Source organism: Desarmillaria tabescens, assembly GCF_030435595.1.
Source record: "Desarmillaria tabescens strain CCBAS 213 chromosome Unknown EV420scaffold_18, whole genome shotgun sequence".
Lineage (NCBI taxonomy): Eukaryota > Fungi > Basidiomycota > Agaricomycetes > Agaricales > Physalacriaceae > Desarmillaria > Desarmillaria tabescens.
The window spans coordinates 19,953-37,931 of NW_026848317.1; the positions used below are offsets into that span (position 1 = coordinate 19,953).

General features: G+C 47.1%; 6 protein-coding genes across 6 annotated transcripts; 4 read left to right on the top strand and 2 right to left on the bottom strand.

Moving 5' to 3' along the window:
• The first annotated feature begins 466 nt into the window (after nt 1-466).
• EV420DRAFT_1543719 (uncharacterized protein) lies at nt 467-2,410 on the top strand. Its single transcript, XM_060473215.1, is given in 5 exon segments — nt 467-807; nt 843-1,122; nt 1,142-1,292; nt 1,347-1,438; nt 1,492-2,410. 5 exon segments carry the CDS (start codon nt 772-774, stop codon nt 2,304-2,306), a joined length of 1,374 nt encoding a protein of 457 aa, XP_060330427.1. The 5' UTR covers nt 467-771; the 3' UTR covers nt 2,307-2,410.
• A 1,781-nt stretch (nt 2,411-4,191) lies between these two features.
• Nucleotides 4,192-5,168, top strand: EV420DRAFT_381286 (uncharacterized protein). The gene has a single exon (XM_060481894.1). The coding sequence runs from the start codon at nt 4,378-4,380 to the stop codon at nt 5,119-5,121; it is 744 nt and encodes a 247-aa protein (XP_060330428.1). The 5' UTR covers nt 4,192-4,377; the 3' UTR covers nt 5,122-5,168.
• Nucleotides 5,169-7,460: 2,292 nt separating this feature from the next.
• Nucleotides 7,461-8,646, top strand: EV420DRAFT_1543727 (uncharacterized protein). The gene is made up of 4 exons (XM_060473216.1): nt 7,461-7,508; nt 7,568-7,603; nt 7,655-8,238; nt 8,290-8,646. The coding sequence occupies exons 2-4, from the start codon at nt 7,586-7,588 to the stop codon at nt 8,333-8,335; spliced, it is 648 nt and encodes a 215-aa protein (XP_060330429.1). The 5' UTR covers nt 7,461-7,508; nt 7,568-7,585; the 3' UTR covers nt 8,336-8,646.
• A 770-nt stretch (nt 8,647-9,416) lies between these two features.
• EV420DRAFT_1270744 (uncharacterized protein) lies at nt 9,417-11,827 on the bottom strand (the record flags this gene model as incomplete). Its single annotated transcript, XM_060467588.1, has 10 exons — nt 9,417-9,761; nt 10,026-10,234; nt 10,291-10,463; nt 10,518-10,585; nt 10,641-10,690; nt 10,746-10,973; nt 11,025-11,167; nt 11,226-11,386; nt 11,441-11,629; nt 11,684-11,827. The coding sequence occupies 10 exons, from the start codon at nt 11,825-11,827 to the stop codon at nt 9,417-9,419; spliced, it is 1,710 nt and encodes a 569-aa protein (XP_060330430.1).
• Nucleotides 11,828-13,100: 1,273 nt separating this feature from the next.
• Nucleotides 13,101-13,698, bottom strand: EV420DRAFT_1543755 (uncharacterized protein). Its single transcript, XM_060473217.1, has 2 exons — nt 13,290-13,698; nt 13,101-13,226 (listed from the first exon to the last, which is right to left on the bottom strand). The coding sequence occupies exons 1-2, from the start codon at nt 13,493-13,495 to the stop codon at nt 13,178-13,180; spliced, it is 255 nt and encodes an 84-aa protein (XP_060330431.1). The 5' UTR covers nt 13,496-13,698; the 3' UTR covers nt 13,101-13,177.
• Nucleotides 13,699-16,428: 2,730 nt separating this feature from the next.
• On the top strand, nt 16,429-17,673 carry EV420DRAFT_382023 (uncharacterized protein). The gene is made up of 3 exons (XM_060481897.1): nt 16,429-16,473; nt 16,530-17,297; nt 17,347-17,673. Exons 2-3 carry the CDS (start codon nt 16,766-16,768, stop codon nt 17,505-17,507), a joined length of 693 nt encoding a protein of 230 aa, XP_060330432.1. The 5' UTR covers nt 16,429-16,473; nt 16,530-16,765; the 3' UTR covers nt 17,508-17,673.
• Nucleotides 17,674-17,979: the final 306 nt, after the last annotated feature.

Sequence of the window (17,979 nt, forward strand, 5' to 3'; positions counted from 1 at the left end):
GTATATTTGCAGTTGTTTGGTTTTTGCAGATTCCAAAGCCATTCTTCAAGCCTGCTGGATTGAGCACAGCCACATATTTGGCTTTATTATCAGAGCTCTCCCTAAATAGGAAGGTTTGTCACCTCGGGTAGACCTTGCTTTCCAGCAAGGTAATAGATGAGGTCAATGGCTTGAGCCGGCTTGAAGCCGGCAAAGTCAAGTCATAGCTGAGCGAAGCTGTTCTGGATCCTAAGTCGTTGCCATGACTTGGCTCGGGGTTTTTCGACTCGGCAACTTGGGACCAAGCCATGGCAACACTAATACCAATCATTACCGCAACTTGACTTTGTACCATGACCATCCCCGTGTTAGCTACTGAATACATGAGCATTCGAGTCACTACCACTACGTTCATTTTCCCTGCTGACGTCTATTCCCAACAATAGCATCCACTGACTAGCATAGCCAGCATAAACACAATTGCTGCAGTACTGTAACGTAGCAGGCTCTGCCCCTGATGTGGGCCCTTCCAAGCTTTATTCAACTACGGAAATTCCAATTGACAGACACAAAGTAAAGGGTTCTGCCGCTCGCCGGCCGTATCGACTTATTAGGTATCTCGGAGCATGTTGACACGTATTTGCCCATCACAACTTTCGGCAACAAAGTGAACGGATATGGGTAGACCTTGCTATCCAGCAAGGTAACTAACCTCGGCCGAGGTTTTTCACACAGCCCTAGTTCTCGTTCAGTCATTCTTTTATCGTCGGTTTGCCACACACGACTATCACAATGCCGAAAGTGAGCGGGGACACTCTCTGCAACTCCGTTCATCGCCACTGATCGTCGGACAATCCCCACAGAAACCTCGTCGACGACCCGCCCATTTCATGTGGGCCGATAGGGAAGGCAACAGTGTAATCGAACAAGAGATAAAAGCGCTGAAAGAGAAGGGATTGTTGAGTGAGAAGGACGAACTGGGCAAACGTCAGGCCTTGAGGACCGAAAGGTTCAATTTGTTGTCGCAGGAGGACCGGAATAAATGGCAAAAGATGAGCAAGAACGAACACGACATCGCGATGAGAAAATGGAACGGAGTGGAGACATCCAAGGAACCCCTGGAAAATACAAAAGTAAGCCCATGTTCACTATCTGTATTCAGTTTGCTCATTGTTCGCCTTTAGAAGTATTGAACGCTTTCCTAGCATTGTCCGGCCTATCCTCGATGTCATCGCCAAAGCAACCGAAGGCGAGCTAGTGTTATTGTGGGGAGGTCGAGAACCAGGCGACGATGGCCGCCTAAACGTCCTGGGGTATTCCTTTTCCCTGCTCAAGTCTTCCTTTTTCGTTCTGACGCGCACCACCAGTATGTCCACAGGAAATATTATTAATTCAGACAAGGATGGATACGTCGGCGCGGTGGTGCCATTCGTTAGAAGCTACCTAGAGAAAAGATTTAGTGCGTCCACTTTTTTCCTTCACTTTCATTTGACTTCACAACTTCTTCAATAGATTTAGAGGATTGTCGGGCGATGGCGTTGCCCGCACAGTACGAAGGGCTCCGTGGGCTCGGATTTGGAGAAGTTGAACACAACGGTGCATTTTTGCATCGCCTAGACGATGCCAATACTACCAGTCGCGCTTCCGCCGCTCCCCTCTCATCGTCTGGCGAGCCGTCCGTCAAAGCCCCTGGCGCAATATGTTCTCAAGGCACTGAACCAGCCGAATCAGTGACTCTGTCTATGGTATTAGCAGGGAAGGCTTCCAAAAAGGTGGCCAAAAAATCTCAACCACATAAGCCAGGAACATCGTCGACGGCCTCGGCCCCATCGACTACCCCACCAGTCTTTCGACGGATCTCTAACGGGTCATCACCGTCCCCTCGAGCTTCTATTGTTGCTTCGTCACCACCACTTTCACCACGACTCTCTGCCGCGCCCTCGCCCCTTGGCCCTTCATCACTAAGTCAATCTCCTACACCCCCACCTCTTCCACCATTTCCCATCGCTTCTGGAACTCTTTCTAACCTAGATGCAACATCCTCAACGTTCGTGGGTATAGGAGATCCTCTGTCCAGAGCGGGAAGGACAACTTCATCGACTTTTCATAGCAGTGTCACTCCCACGGCTGTTCATCGGAAGCGACAGCGTTCGACGAGTAGTGCTGCTGAGGATGCTGATGATGGTCCAAGGCAGCGCCGTTTTTCAGATTTTAGAAGGGACGGTCGCCAAAAGTGTCGGAGTTTGGTCAGTACCGAACCAGCGTCGAACAGACAACAGGACCTGTACATCCTGGAACGGAGTCACCTCCGAGGTAGCCCTGACTAGGCCTGACCTCGGAGTGTGGATTCATGAAGACAATTATGGGCAAGGCGAAGTACGTTACGAACTTTGGCGAGGAGAATATCGGGGACCCGCCAGGCAAGGAGATCATGGAGGTGACAGGAAGCAGTCACGATCTTGGCAAGGAGGATACCACTACGCAGACCCATGTGGGGTTAAGTCAGAGGTAAACATAGCACATATATCCAGTACGCACCAAATCCAATGTCAGGTATTGCAGCGTACATCACCACGTCGACTACCTGTTCTGCTGCGACCCATAACCGACAAATCCAGCATTACCGAGAGCGTAAAGTCTTCCGGACAGCATTCCAGAAGGCCGGGAGATCCCATAGTCAGTTTAGGCGAGTTTACGATGGTGCTCAGTAGAGAAAGGCACGGGTCTAATATGGCTCCCGCCACTAGCACCTAGGACCAGAATGCCATCGTTGTGGGGGAGTTGTGTCAGAACGGGTGGATCTATGTGGCTGTGTCACACCACAATTGTCCAAAATCAACCAGAGTCGTCCCGCCGACGGCAAATAAGGGAGTATCAATTATTTTTGCCTTCTTGTGGATGGTTTCCGAGATTATCATATGCATATGGACGCCAATTCTTATAATCGTTCTGCGTTTTTGCTGATGATTGGCGAAGCGGCTCGGGCCGATATTTCTAGCGGAGACTGAATCACAAATGTATATACAGTCTGCCCTCTTTTGCTTTTGTCTCTTCGTTCCTCTTCTCGTTCGCAAGCTAATATCATGTCTTCTATCCAACAGGTGGTATCGCCATTATCTTATGCGTCACAGAACTGACTTGGATCCTAACAGGAGCTCGAGCCCAACTTTATGGACGACGAAAACAGCGTCCGTGATTTCTACCTCTTCGTGTTCAATATGGTCACTTATCCGACATACAGCCAGATAATGGACTCCTGCCAACCTATGCTACCGGAAATCTAGTGCAATCAAGCTCGACCGACCAGTCCATTCTGGGATCCAACTCGTCTCTCGCTACTACCGTTCCTGCTGACGCCGCCACCGTGGATACCGAATCGAGCACGCCCACGACGCAACCCGAGCCAGGTTCCGACCCACCAGCTCTCACCTCTGGCACTAATTCTCCACCGCTGGTAGCTACCCCGCCGAACGTACCTCCTACATCAGCTGCCACACCTTTGACATCGACTACACCATCCTCCGCACCTTCAACACCAGCTACACCAGCGCCACCTCCCGCTGTGGTCACTGTACCTACGAAATATATTCTGTTTCCTCTCTGGAATTGTATGCTGAGCTTGTCGTGTTTTTGTATGACTTCTTTGGCTTATTTTTACTTGGTCGAGCCACCTCCCGCCCCAATTAGAGCCTGTATCGGAGTCTTGGACACTATCATGAAGCTCTACCTGTCCTGCATGTTGACACGTGTTACATCCTACGATTCAGTTTTCCACAGCATCATGTGGCACGTACTTGTATATGTTATTCAACTTAGCACTAGCTCCTCTGTATGGTGGACTGACGGGTGTCAAGGTTGTTACATATTCTATTGATATTCCTCTGGAAGATATGGCTGCCTACATGGGTTCGCTTTTGGCAAATTTCCATTCATATATGTATGTAATACCACAATACATTGCCGACGAAAGAGTTGGTGTGTTGGTGTTGGTTTCGGAAAAGAAACTCGTGTTGCACCGCCACTGACTTGGCCCCTCTTCCATGTCTATCATATTACCTGCAGAAATAATCGAACTCATCATACACAAGACGTGGAAACTTCCCCTTACCGATAAAGACCGGCTTGTGTTCATGAAAGCGTCCCTATGCATATCCTCGTACTGGTTGTTTGCCTTTTGCGAGAATTATTAACGGATATCTACTTTGTGTCACCTACTCCTACTACCTCACCATTCCCTACAGCCGCCTTCAGCAACCACTCCGTATCTTAACCATCAATGCTACACAATTTTCTCTCCACGATTACTTAGTCCGCCATTGTCGTTCAATTACCATCGGGCCCACCTTGGGGGCAGTGACACGAGCCAACTTCATCGTCAGAAACCTCCCGCGATGTCCCATGATTACCATGCTATTCCAAAACTACGCTCAAGGATATCCTTCCTGGCTATATATCCAGATCCAGGGCCTTTTCACTAACACCCGCAAGGACGCCCACTTGCGGCTGATATTCACGTACGATACAACGGATATTGACTATTCACCTCGTGACCGATACGCATACGCCTCTGAGCAGTATTTCTACCATCCAGACAAAACTAGGAAACCCTGTCGCTGTCGTCCTTTCACTGGAGTGCGGACGCTTGAGATGAAAGGGGCGAATCCTTGTGCTGTCTTCCTGATTGTAGACGCCTGTCCTGACCTCGAGGTCTTGGAGACGGATGTTGACAAGAGTAAAATACAAGCAGGCTTCGATGTTGCCAATGCTCGTCCCCCAGCATCATGCCCTGAAGAAGCATATTTCTTTAGTACGGATAACCGGCATTATCCGACGGAGGAGATGCGATGGCCCAACAGAAGGAGGCGCCCTTCTCCAAGGAGATCAGTACTACAACTGGACGTTCCGATTTCAGGAGCAGAGGCCTCTTCTTCAACACGGATTATCAGGAAGAGAAAATCTATCCGGCGTTCTGAGAGCGTTTTGCCACATAACGGGACCTCACCGTCTGCTGGTGATGACGTTCATACAAAGAAGATCAGCTTTGCCCACCGAATGCGTGCGTTTCTCAGGATATTCTGTTTGGTAATATACTTCAGGTTGCTATTCACAGCGCTATGTCCCAACTTTGACAGAGCCTTTTAAGGCAGGTGACATTACGATACATCATAATATCGAATTTAATCCCCGCTTTAGATTATTTCGGAACGATAAGATAATGATTCCCGGCAGAAAACATTTATTTCGGACTATTATGTAATACCCTATCTGGGTTATAGCGTGATTCCATTATTTTCTTGCCGGCTGTGTTTGTGCAGCTCATCTGAGGTCCCTTCGGTTTTTCATGCACAAAATGGTTCATGGCGATGAATTTAAAGTTATAAGAAGCCAAAATTTTGTTGGCAACGATTTCAGAATTAGGGCTAGTAGGTGCCTTCCACAGCTGGCTGGTGACTATTTTGGGGTGGTCAAAATGCGTGCAAAATGCATGATAATGGTATAAAGTTTTGGCACCGGATTTTGCCGCATGAAAATCAATGATTTTAACTAAGCAATATACAACTAAATTATATAATCTTGCCGGTGTTTAATCCCCGGGGAATATAATCATTTTACAGTAGCCAGAATGAAAGCAATGTTATAAATTCACTCGCACTGCGAAAGCTTATTGTTTTGCCGTCTGGCAAAATGCAGGATGTGATCCGCATTTTGGCTGATCCGGAATGCCTTATATAGACTGGTGGGCAGCAAAAGGCTGAATTTTGTCAGAAGTCTATATAAGGCATTCCGGATCAGCCAAAATGTGGATCACATCCTGCATTTTGCCAGATGGCAAAACAATAAGTTTTCGCAGTGCGAGTGAATTTATAACATTGCTTTCATTCTGGCTACTGTAAAATGATTATATTCCCCAGGGATTAAACACCGGCAAGATTATATAATTTAGTTGTATATTGCTTAGTTAAAATCATTGATTTTCATGCGGCAAAATCCGGTGCCAAAACTTTATACCATTATCATGCATTTTGCACGCATTTTGACCACCCCAAAATAGTCACCAGCCAGCTGTGTTCCCTATGTACTATATTAACCCAAAATGTATATATAATCAAAGATGTATAGTGTATCGGTATGTTCATTTGTAATGTTAAGTGTTTCTCATGAAGTCGCTAGTTCGACTCTCAGTGTTAGTACTAATGAACTACTGGTAATTAGTAAGTAAGCAAGTGACTGAATCGGCCCGGCAAAAGCGGGTTGAATCCTATTTTGAAATCTAAACCGTATGACATTATTATCCACCTCAAGAGTAGGGTTGTACACGAAACCTCCAGGGGGGGTAAGTAACCGTTAGTTACTGACCCCTCCCTGGGGGGGTTGGTTTTGCTACGGTAAGTTACCGTTACTTACCGGTCACATGATCTCTCACATGACCATTTCGCGCTAGCTTTTTTTTGACTTCTGCACTGCCGCCAGCGGTGGGTAATTTTAATAAAATAGTGCAGGCAGAAGAGGGATCAAGATAGGCTGGAAAGTTGGATAAGGATGAGGGAACATCTGGGGTGAGGACGCGGCATTCAGAGACAGGCGGAATGACGAAGTCAATGATGTCTTTAAGTGTAGCAGTATCCGATGGTAACAACGATGAATAGTCTTCGGGTATAGCAGCGTGCTTCTCTAAGGAATTGACTAGCTGATGATCCGGAGTTGGCGGCAGCCATGGTGGGGTTACTATTCCTTGGTAGGGAAAATTGAAAAATTTTGCTGTAATATTACCATGTGACTGGTAAGTTACCTCGACAAAATACCCTCCACCGATGGGGGTGTAACTTACTGGTAACTTACCGGGAACTTACCGGGAATAAACCCTGGTATATCAAAACCTAGGGTTTCGTGCGCAACCCTACTCAAGAGGTAAATTAAGTTCTCTGACTCTTTGCTCGTGATGTAATAAATGGTCGCCGGCCGCATTACCGTATTAAGGCCATTAAATTGCATCAAGTTATGAAATAAGGCTCCTGCAAAAGTTCCGACATAGAGAACTTACAGAGAAATTCAACAGGCTTTCTGAAACTGAAGTCGACATCTTCTTGCCCGAGTACTCTATAATTATAATCCACTCAAGCTGTTACCTATACTAGCATCGAGGTAGCAAATAATACTGGTTCAGGCCAATCACTATATGCAAGGAGAGACGATAGAAGGATCTCTCCGAGTCCCACGAAAACATGGAGACGTCATACATGCGCAGACTAAAGGACTAAGCGACTGCTGGTGAAGAGTGCGCACAGGATAACCAAAGAGTTGAGTTGTAAATTTTGAAGAGCCTTGCAAGTGTGGTCCTAAGGCACGTCGGTGATCCTTCCCTTCTGGTGAAAAATCAAACATCACGGCGGCGGTCAGCCGGCACCACCAAATTGGGGCGGAGATTGAACTCGAACTATATATAAAGCGCCGGGGTCTTCACCTGCGTCTTTCTTCCTTCTTCCTCGTTCAACGTTTACGATTCGATATCATTTCCGTGAATCAACAGGGTATTAACCGTTATTCTGTCGAGATCTAGTAACTAACTCTCATCTGTGTATCCTGACAGGAACTCAAAGCAAACTTGATGGACAACGAAGATGATGTCCGTACTTTTTATCACTACGCGTTTACTGGATATTCACTCAATATACAGATGCTCATTCATTCCAGTGAACCGCCTTCAACATATTCCTCTGAACAGCTGGTACAATCAAGCTCGACCGACAAGTCCAGTCTGGAACCTGACCCGTTGTCTCTCGATACTACCGTCGTTGACGCTGCTACTGTGGATGCCGAATCAATCATCCCCGCCTCATATACGATGCAGTCTGAATCCATGCCAGGACCCAATCCATCAACTCATGCTAATTCTTCATCGCCCAATATACCATCTACATCGCCGGCAGGTACTCCGCCATCTTTACCTCTCACATCAGCTACGACACCTTCGACGTCAACTACACCGTCCCCTGCGGCTCCAAAATCAGTCGCACCTTCTGCTGCAGCTCCCATCCCTACGAAATCTATTCTATTTCCTCTGTGGAACTGCATGCTGAGCCTGTTATGTCCTTGTGTGGCTGTGGTGTATATTGCATCCTCATTCGATCTACCTTCCTTCCGCGCTAGAGTCTGTCTCTCGATTTTGGATTTTATTACGAAGATCTACCTGTGCTGTATGGTGACACGCTTCGCATCGTACGATTCTGTCTTTCATAGCGTCATGTGGCACTCATTTGTGTATGTTATCCAATTTTCACCCGTCCGTGCAATGCACTAATTGGTGTTAAGGTTGTTGTACGTGATGTTGTTCGCGTCAGCGTGGCTGGGTTCATAGCTTCACTTTTTGCAAATTTCTATCGTGTTTTTATCCAATACCAATGAAAGCCAATTTCCATCTTCATTTTCCTCCCATCGCTTGTCAATGTATGGAGACGCCACCTTGAAAATATTTGCCTCTGACGTTAACGAATATGAACATGCGACAAAGTCGGCCATGTTTAATTAAAATTTCTTGGTAGGATGGCAGTCACGGATGGTAACCTGAAGGGACTTCAACACTGGGCAGAAGATGTGAACAGTTGCTCGGAGGAGCCTCATATCCTGCGGGTTACTCAGAGAAGCCGTCTGGATTTGGAACTCCTGAACACGATGCTGACGGTGCAAGCATCCTCTATTGTTCCCATAAATTCGAGTTTAAGAAGACTCAGGAAGAGGCAGGTAGATGGAGTAGGAAGATTTGCAGCAACACCACCATCTGATATAATTTTCAGCGCCACGATGTTGGGCAAGAAACCGAGGGAACGATCAGGGGTGCACCTGCTGGATACGGTCACTGAGCTGATGCTGTTGGGTTGAAGGTATAGGAACTAGAAATCGGAACCCGCGTGTTCATATAATCACGAAGGCGAATTTGCGGCCCCAGTGCACTCCTGTGGTGTCACAGGATATCATTTCATGGTCAGCAAAGAATGGTCTGTTCTCGCAATACGAACGCCAGTCGAAGGGCGAATGGCTTGAGTGGCGGCCGTACACGGGAAAGATTGGCTGAAGCTTGAAGCAATACGAATGCTTGCCATGGGAACAAGAGTGAATAGAGGCGAATCCTAGCATTCCGATACCTGTTTAAAGCTTCGCTACTTGATTGAATGGATGCTGCTCGACTGCACGACCATACGAATGTAAATATATTACTGAATTATATAACAGGTAGATAATCCTTCAGGAAAGCAGTGCCTCAATGCTAATCATTGTCATAAGCACTCGAACAAAAAGACAAGTTACTGAAGCTCACCTGGAGGCACTTATGTCTTCGTCCGCAACTGACGTTGCCTGTGAAAGATCACTGGCCGGGCAAAGGAGATCAAGCACGGATCGACTCGCTACTCGACTCTCCCGCCGCCGCCCCAACGAGCGCCTTAAGGACGCAGTCTCACCAGCTCGAGAGCCGAAGCATGTCTGTACACAAGTCCGATTGTTAGAATCTGTGATGGAGATGCGAGCAATCTACCCACTGCGTAGAGTTCCCAGTCTTTGTCGAACAGCGTTAAGGACACGCCTTCCTTGATGATACTGAAAAAGTTCCCTTCGGCCCCAATATTGACATCAAGCCCGGAATGAATAGAGAAACATCCGCCAAGACTGGTGCTGGTATTTGTCGACACACTCAAGTCAGCGACGGAAGTAGGAGTGGGGGAACTGGATTCCTCAGCGGATCTTGCGGCATATATGGCTTCCGCAACGGAAGTTGGCCGGCTTCTCCTCTTGCGATTGAATGTGGTAGCAGAAGTAGCCTCAGCGGAGAGGGATGGGATGGAGGTAACAGTTGCGTTATCGGCAGAAGGAGTAGGCACGGCCAAGGAGGAGGATGCTGTCGGTGAATCTAAAGAAGTTATGTTAACAGAAGAGAGCTGGCTATCAGATTCTGTTGCAGAGCTGCTCTCAGCTGTGAACACGGATACGGTCCCAGCAGCGTCACTAGTTGCAGAAGCAAGTTCTGATGCCGTCAACGTCCCCGAGGAAGTAACTGCACTCGTCGACCCGTCGCCGATGGTGACATTTGCTTCCGCCGTCGCATCCAGCTCGAGATCCAGCGTAGCACTGGCATCAAGCTCAAGGAAGACATTGGCTTCGGCAATACCAGCGAATGCTGATAAACCCAAGTTGAGGCGCGGAATTAGATGCGCTTCAATCGTGCCCGTGGCATTGACGGCGGCGCCAACCGAAAGTTCTAATGCTAAGTAAAGAGGTAAACAAAAAGACAAGTAGGACTGAAAGAGTAGGAAATCATACGTGTGTCCCCAGTGTTAAATGATCCGCTGTTCGATGCATTATCATCGTTAGGCGGATAAACGAATTGAGCTTGAGAGATGGTATATACGACACCGACGTTGAGGTCGAGGTTAACATCTAGCTGTGCTTTCGCCTGGGCGTCGATCTCGAAAGAGGGTCCGAGAGAAAAGATACTGAAGTGAAATGAGCCTTAGAATAAAAGACACAATTGGAAGTAGAATGTTTACCCAGGGAAATCGATACCTGCTATAAGAATAGGTTGGAGAAGAACAATTCTCCCGGAGTCTAGTGTACCCTGTGCAGAACGAACTAAGGACAAAATAAGACAAATTGTCCAAGCAAGAACGCACGGTAACGTCGGCAAGGATATCAATGGCACCATCAAGAGTGGCATCAAGACCTACAGATAAGGGTTAAACGTGATGAAGATGCATCATAGTAAAACCAGAACACACTAGCGGTGATACCAAAATCGTCAATCTTGGGAGGCAAGATGGTGCCGCTGGCAGACACTCCTAGAGTAGCGAGTGCATGTGCTTTCGCTGCGATGTTGATATTCAGGCTGGCATCTATAGATGGGCATGAAATGCTCTCATTGAGGAGGTTGAATGTTTGGTCTATGTCGACGGGAATATCAACAGACTTGCCAACGCTAATGTGGTTCTTCAAAAGACCCCCGAGAGCTACGTACCAATATCAGTAAGATGAATCTGACAGTAAGGGAAACAACATACAAAAAAGTGCGTTCCCAACAATGTCAGACGCATTACGGGTCGATAAATGGCTCCGCCTTGAAGTCCCGGCGGAAAGAGATGAAAGATCGATATCGGCACCGGGAATATTGGCGCCTACAATAGCGAAATTGACGGTCCCAGTTCTAGATAAATCGAATTCAGTTGTGATGGGTGTTGTATATCAAACTTAGAGCTACTCACTTAGACGAATTGATAGCAGCAAAATTTGTGTCCAATGCCAGGGCCTTTACGGGAGGAGTAGTTCCATCGCGACGAATCACACGTGCAACCACATCAGAAGAGAGGGACTGGTCTTCCGGATCCCATGCTCTAGCCACCCGAGCAAAGGCATTTTGCCCACACTGATTAGGGGAGATCATCAGTTTATCACCGAATGAAAATCATGGAATATTTACACTCTCCGGTAAACGAACGATCTTGCCTTCGGCACCATCGTTCTGGTAAAGATGATCGCAATCGGCGGAGTCAGTGCTATTATTCGAGCACACGAGACGGATTTCCTGTTCGAGCTCATCTGGAGAGCAGTCAAGGATTTCCCATCCGGCTGCCGGGGTAATGTCTGATAGTACGTCGGCTGAGCCCCACTGCGCTGACGATTAAGATGAACCGTCGCGGTAAATAATTAAGCTATTACGCACAATTTTCAATGACCCTGACGCGGGCACATGTGATGGGAGAGAATATTCACATTCTCCATAAAAGCAAGGTTTGTCCCAGTTGTTGGTAGCGTCTACTGTGACGAGAATTAAGGATGTGAGGATAAAGAACGAATACGACGCCATTGAGAAGGCGAGGTTTTAAAGAGTGGCAAGGGAAAGAAAAGTAGGAAAGCAAAGAAAACCGAAGGATGCTGAGACGAAGATGTCCACCATAGCAAGGCTTAAGTATACTTCCACATACCTACTGTGACCGAAAATCAGATCGTCAGATGTCATTCCATCAAGTTGATATGAGCATAAGCAGCACATCGATGAGACGCTACGGCGGGGCATTGGTTTCCAAGGAGAACCAGGAGGTATCTGCGAGAAATTAGACCCAGGAACACGCATTGAGGTGGCCCAACAAATATCGTTCGGACTTGATAGACACATCAATATCTGCCAGATTTTGCTAATGCCTCCATCACATCGTTTCAAGGCAAGCATGTTACAGCAAGGATCATGTAGATACAAATTTCATGATATCTTGCACCTCAGAGTCGAAGCCAGTGGGAGTAAAGTCAGAGTGCCAAGCAAACGGTGGCGGTGCTCACCCCATGTGGACCGGACCGTCAGCGCCTGCCTCCTCCCACAGCCAAGTTTCACCATGCTCCCGGTTTAGGATTGTTCACCTGTTTCTAATTATTCAGTAACTAATATGACAGTTTACCTAGAAACGGGGGTGTCAATGTCCGATTTTTCTCAAACTCCCTCACAAAAGGACGTAGTAGACTTCTGCACAACCGGTAATAAAGGAGCGCTCACCAGTTCTAACTTCTGATTAATTTGATAGTCTCGTATCTACTTCAACATCGAGACTATGATGTCTAGAAAATCGGGTATCGAACGCATGTGAGCCATACTACATCAATCTCTTTTTGATATATTTGACATCCCCAGTGGAGGCACGTCATCATTACATTTGCTCTAGGTAGTTGCTATGTTTCGATCTTTCCAGGCCCAGTCGCTCTCTTGCCTCAGTAGCTGGTTCACCCCAAGAGCACTAAAGCCAATACAATTAAATTTTCGTAAAATACGCTGACTTATCCGTGAACAATCAAATGGACTATCAAGCAATCTCAGAAGATGAAGATTATATAAGTTCGAAGATTCTTACCTGACTGTATGTGCACTGATTGGACCTAAGCACCAACACCGCTTGTACCTTATCTTCGCACCATCCTGTCAAAATGCAGAGAAAACAATAATTAGGATTCAGCAATGTGATCGATGTCGTAGTGCAGGACGAACTCGTCATCTCAGATGGGACTACCCTCGGCGTGATACTATCCATCATCATGCCAAGCCTAGCCCTTTAAACTCCTGCGTGAATGAGTCGTAAGCTAGATGAAAGCTACCTTGAATACGTTGCTTTGGATCTGGTGTTGGAAGTTGGTAGTGATCGCCAAGATGGAATATCCGTTGATGAGAGTGCTAGTATGCTCTGGGCCAAAGGCGGTGCTGAGGAGGGTCAAGAACGCGGCTGAAGTGAAGTAGCGCCCGTAAATCCCGGGTCAAATAATCCAACCTCAAAGTAGTATCATACCCCTTGATGTACGTATCCAGCCATGCGTCCAGCATGAGCTGCCACATCTCCTTCGCTAGATCCTTCTGAGCCATCTCTCCTTTCTTTGCATCGGCCGTCTGAGTAGCGGTGCCCACGTCGTTGACCATAATATCAATATCCTTCTCCTGCTTCGAGATCGTTTTGACCAGGGCCTGGATGGATTCCCTGCTGGTTGCAAGAAGCATCGACGATCTTTCCCTTCTGATGGACCAGAGAAAGTCCCAAAGAGTTAACAGGTTGCTGGAGTTATGTCTTGACGATACACCTTTGATGTACACGCGTCATTCGTACCATCCTTGCGCCTATGATCCGGTTTCTGGGTAGCTATCATTTAAGGGTGCTCCAAGCGACCTAGATAGTGTCTTACTGCCTTGGATTTTACTTCATCTTTGTGAAGGTTTAAAGAAGTCCGTGGTTATGCAGCGGCATCGCGACCGTAATTATGAATGCAATGGAACGGTCGATTCACGCTCAGAACATCTCATCACGATTAAATACTATGAGCTCATGAGAATAATGAATTATACGGAAAAATAATCAAGGCCGACCGTCACACTACTAAGTCCCTTAGATTCGCAACGTTTCTCCCAATCCTCGGGCGTGTCTGCTTTACCAGCGTTGTGAACTCATCACACTCTCCCCGTCACAGAATCACCTTTGGAAAGTACAACCGACTCGATAATTGGTCCAGAGGACAAACCAAGATGCAGGTGAGTGATCCTTGTGAAAAGGTGCTCGAATCTCGGGTTCAGGTTCAGCCATGCCTTCAAATCCGTAAGCGGTATGCTTAGAGTGGTGGTGGAGGTGTGGAGGGCAGCGCTTTGGAAGAGGGCCTGCATAGCATCTGCTGGTGGGGGGTCTAAAAGGAACGAGGATGTTTGCATTGTAGCAGGACGTGCTCCGAAGCGCTGCATGAGAAGAAAGCAGCCAGAACAGGAATTCCGCCGTCGACGAGGTCATCGACCTTGAAGAGGGATCCTGGAGCGAGTTCTGCCTCATCGAGTGAGATTCAGAGTATGAATATCTGGAGAGTAAGATGTCGCGATAGAAAGGCAGTGACGTCGGTCAGCGGGTCAGGACACCGCACAGTGAACTTTATCAGAAACGGTAGGGTGAAGGTAGCAAGGCGTGGATGTCAGTGTGCGACCGAGATCGGTGATGAATTCCTTGTTCTGATGGTCTTAGGTCTATTCACGGAAAAATCTGGATAGGATGAAGGAAGCGCGGGAGATGGTAATCTCTTGCACCGTATTGAGGATCGTTCTGTCAAACCTGGCACCGTCGTCGGTAGGGGAATCATACACCGCAAACTTATGACACTACACACGGTGTAGAGGTTAATAGAGATCGCCACACCGCTAGCATGTATTGATGCACTCCATCTCGAAAATTACAGAATCACATGCTGCAATTCCCTCCCCGTCTCGAGGAGTTTTTCCGCCTGTTCTACCTCTCTAATGCACTCTTCAGCGCCAGGTTACGAGAGAGAAAGTCTATAGGGTGCTTCATCGGGAGCGAGAAGCAGACGGCAGAGATGCTGTCGAATGACAAGGTGCCGGAGAGACAGAATCGAAGGACGTTGGCATGAATACGGGCAAGGGAATCATGAAATCCGTCTGGGAGATTCAGAGGAAGTATGTGAGGGCTGTAGGGTTGATTCGTCGACACAGACAGGAGACACCGATGAGGCCGTAAGGACCGGGACTTTGGAGAGTGAACAATATCAGTTCGTTGGGAAGGCCGTTGAGGGTGACAGGGCCAATGCGACACTGATTCTACGACCGTCACCAACAGTAAGAAGAGTAAGATATTCCCTACTCACCGGTGTCACCATTTCTTTCAGTGACTAGCTTTTAGAATAACCTTTGTCCAGTTCTACATACCGATACTTTCCTATAATGCTGTGAGATAATGAAAGACAACTCATAAGAGCCTGAGTCACTTTGCCGAAATGGGTTTCATGTATAAGAGCAATAAATCAGTAAGACAGCTTTTTCTCTGCCTGATGATGATACATACTCACTCACTGTATTAAAGTGAAGGGGTCATGATGATGATGTTACCGGCACCAGGTCCCAATAAGGAAAGTTGGTGACAAGATCGCGTTGTTGTGCTCTGTGTGGCAACGAACTTACCTAAGGACCAAAACTGATCATTTACGCACGTGATTCTTGCTCGCTGCTACTCAACCTTGACTCAACCTGAATACTAGCGGTCGTCGGTTGACAACATCAATACCTTGCCTTTGCGGTTGTCGTCTATTCCCATTTTTCAGTGTTTCTTTGAAACATATAATCCAGATCCAAGCCTTCCATTATTAAGGTGGCAACTGCATTAAGGTACATTAAGCCTCGAGCTTGAGAACCTAAGTGCGGGACTTCTTAATCTCGCCTTTCTCGACCCCCCCTGCCTTTCTCTTGTTCTTGGTTAATTATACAACAGCACGACCTCGCTTTCAAAAGGTCGTTGAGTGCTTCCTTGAATCTCGTTCCGTACAGTGTTCTAGAGGTCCGGATGGCATTTAGATATGTAGTAGTACAGGTATGGCCGCTGGGTTGCTATGACGAGATTGATTGCAAACTGTGGGCGATGTCAAGTTACAGTTGAGGTAAGCTGAGAGAAAGTGCCTGTGCCTTACATTGTGACGTTCGAATATCTGATTGATTTGTTCCATGTCGAGTTCCTGTGCGATGTCTTTCCCGTCGAGAAGGATATAGCGTGGCTAGGAATCCGCTCAGAAGGAAAAGGAAATATTGGCATCACATGATTGCCACCTCTTAGTCAACACATCGTTATGCACAGCAGAGACCTTGCAAGCAAGGTAATTATCGTCGACTCGTGGTATGAAAGAAATCTAAGAAAAATGAAAATGAAGTCCTAACCTACATTGACAATCATCTCAAGACCCTCGGCAAAGCGCTCTGCGCTAACAACGGCATTCTCAGGTTCGATATCAAGTTCCAGGAGCTCTCAGTTGAGTTGAAACTTTTTCGTATTTCGTGTTTATTTTTCCATCATCCCCCGGTAGATTTACACTTTGAAAACTAGGTTTTACAAAGGTAGGGTCCTCGCTCTCGTTCCTTCAGCTGATGTCGACGAGACCTGTAACAAGAGTATTGTTAAAATAATGCGTTTGGCCGTGCTGCCAAAATTGTCACGCAAAGTAAGGAGTGGGTCAGCCAATCGGGCACACAAAAATGCTAATGTCTCATGTATCAGGGAAATAGTTGCGGTGGTCGTAACGCTAGACTCAACACCTCGATATCTCACGAATTATCAATACTCTTCCGGCGAGCGAGACCTTTGTCTTGACAATTCGGGCATTATTTGGCGACACGCGTATCGCTTTAGTTTTGTATCGTTCATTTCTGGGGCTGTGGTGGAGTGTTTCTGTCTATCTTTTTTTCGGAATAGGAATTCACCCCTATTCGTCTCTGGTCCCACCTCTCATCTCAATGGCGGACATTACTATTTACCTCAAGCCTCGACCAATATCCCGAAAGTATAAGCACTCCAACTACTTGCCATTCAAGTATTCCTTCAACTACGGGCCATTCTTTTCCAATCATGGATCAATACCCTCCGATGCTACAGAAGTATACACTGTGCACTCTCCCGCTTTATCTACTTCACTCTCCACTCTCTACAACGATATCTTACCTAGTCTCGATGCCGAGGTTCCCGATCCTAATAAATTACCTCGCTCTGCGTGGCCCGGCATTCATCGGCTTGCCGTGGCGAAGGTCGACTCTTCGTTTTATTTCCAGCTCGAATGCGAAAATCATATCGTTCAAGTTGTCAAAGGCGACCGTGCTCCAGCTCCTCCACCTACAAGCAGGCGGAGAATGGACTTGTCTCCTGAGTGGTACGATATAGTGTATCCTACCCTGCTTCGAGGTGACGTCGAATTGCGCGACGAGTCTCGGGATACTGAATTGGAATTATTCGTCTGGGCGTATATGTATTACGTTGCAAATGAGCGGGTCCGTAAGTGGTTTCAGCAACTGGTGAATTATCTATCCTTACACCTCTACAGATATCTGGAGAGGTTTGCGTCAGGAGATGTATCAGCTGACAAGGCTATTTTTTGCTGCTCGTTTACCCTCCTCTTACTGTGAGAGACATCACGGCCACCCTTCTTCCATTGACCTTTCTTTCATTAGCCGACAGTCTTGGTTTGTTCAACTTGGTCAGTAAGGGGGTATTTCAAGCTACTTCTGCTATTGCATCCGTATTCTCCACCGAGGCATCAGTCGACGAAAATGAGCCTCCACTTCTTTCCCCGTCTTCTAGCAACGGGTCATCGGTTACAGACAAAAATAAGCCTGGGCCACTTCCTTCCCCATCCTCCAGTAATGGCTCATCAACATATTCGCATGCTGATGACCTTGACGACGTTGCGAAATCACTGGCTCTATATCGTCCATTGCGGGTGCGTCTCATCACCCTGTATCTATCATTGTACTGATGGTCTTCATCGATGCATCCAGCGCAGGAACCTTATCGTCGCAGACTCGATCGATCTTTAGCCTGGGTATCCTTTCGAAAGACTAGCCCATGCATGTACCACGTCTCTTGTCTCATTTATGGTCAGACTAGAAAAGCGAATACACTTGCCTCATTTCTCTGTTACACAAACGGATTCAATTCATTCATTCATTAGACCACT

Coding starts and splice junctions, on each gene's coding strand:
- EV420DRAFT_1543719 (XM_060473215.1), top strand. CDS start 772: ATGCCGAAAGTGAGCGGGGACACTCTCTGCAACTCC. Junction 808..842: donor GGGACACTCTCTGCAACTCC/GTTCATCGCCAC, acceptor CAATCCCCACAG/AAACCTCGTCGACGACCCGC. Junction 1,293..1,346: donor GGCCGCCTAAACGTCCTGGG/GTATTCCTTTTC, acceptor GCGCACCACCAG/TATGTCCACAGGAAATATTA.
- EV420DRAFT_381286 (XM_060481894.1), top strand. CDS start 4,378: ATGATTACCATGCTATTCCAAAACTACGCTCAAGGATATCCTTCCTGG.
- EV420DRAFT_1543727 (XM_060473216.1), top strand. Junction 8,239..8,289: donor GTCATGTGGCACTCATTTGT/GTATGTTATCCA, acceptor ATTGGTGTTAAG/GTTGTTGTACGTGATGTTGT.
- EV420DRAFT_1543755 (XM_060473217.1), bottom strand. CDS start 13,495: ATGCTTCTTGCAACCAGCAGGGAATCCATCCAGGCCCTGGTCAAAACG. Junction 13,227..13,289: donor CTGGATACGTACATCAAGGG/GTATGATACTAC, acceptor ACTTCACTTCAG/CCGCGTTCTTGACCCTCCTC.
- EV420DRAFT_382023 (XM_060481897.1), top strand. CDS start 16,766: ATGGCGGACATTACTATTTACCTCAAGCCTCGACCAATATCCCGAAAG. Junction 17,298..17,346: donor CGTTGCAAATGAGCGGGTCC/GTAAGTGGTTTC, acceptor ACACCTCTACAG/ATATCTGGAGAGGTTTGCGT.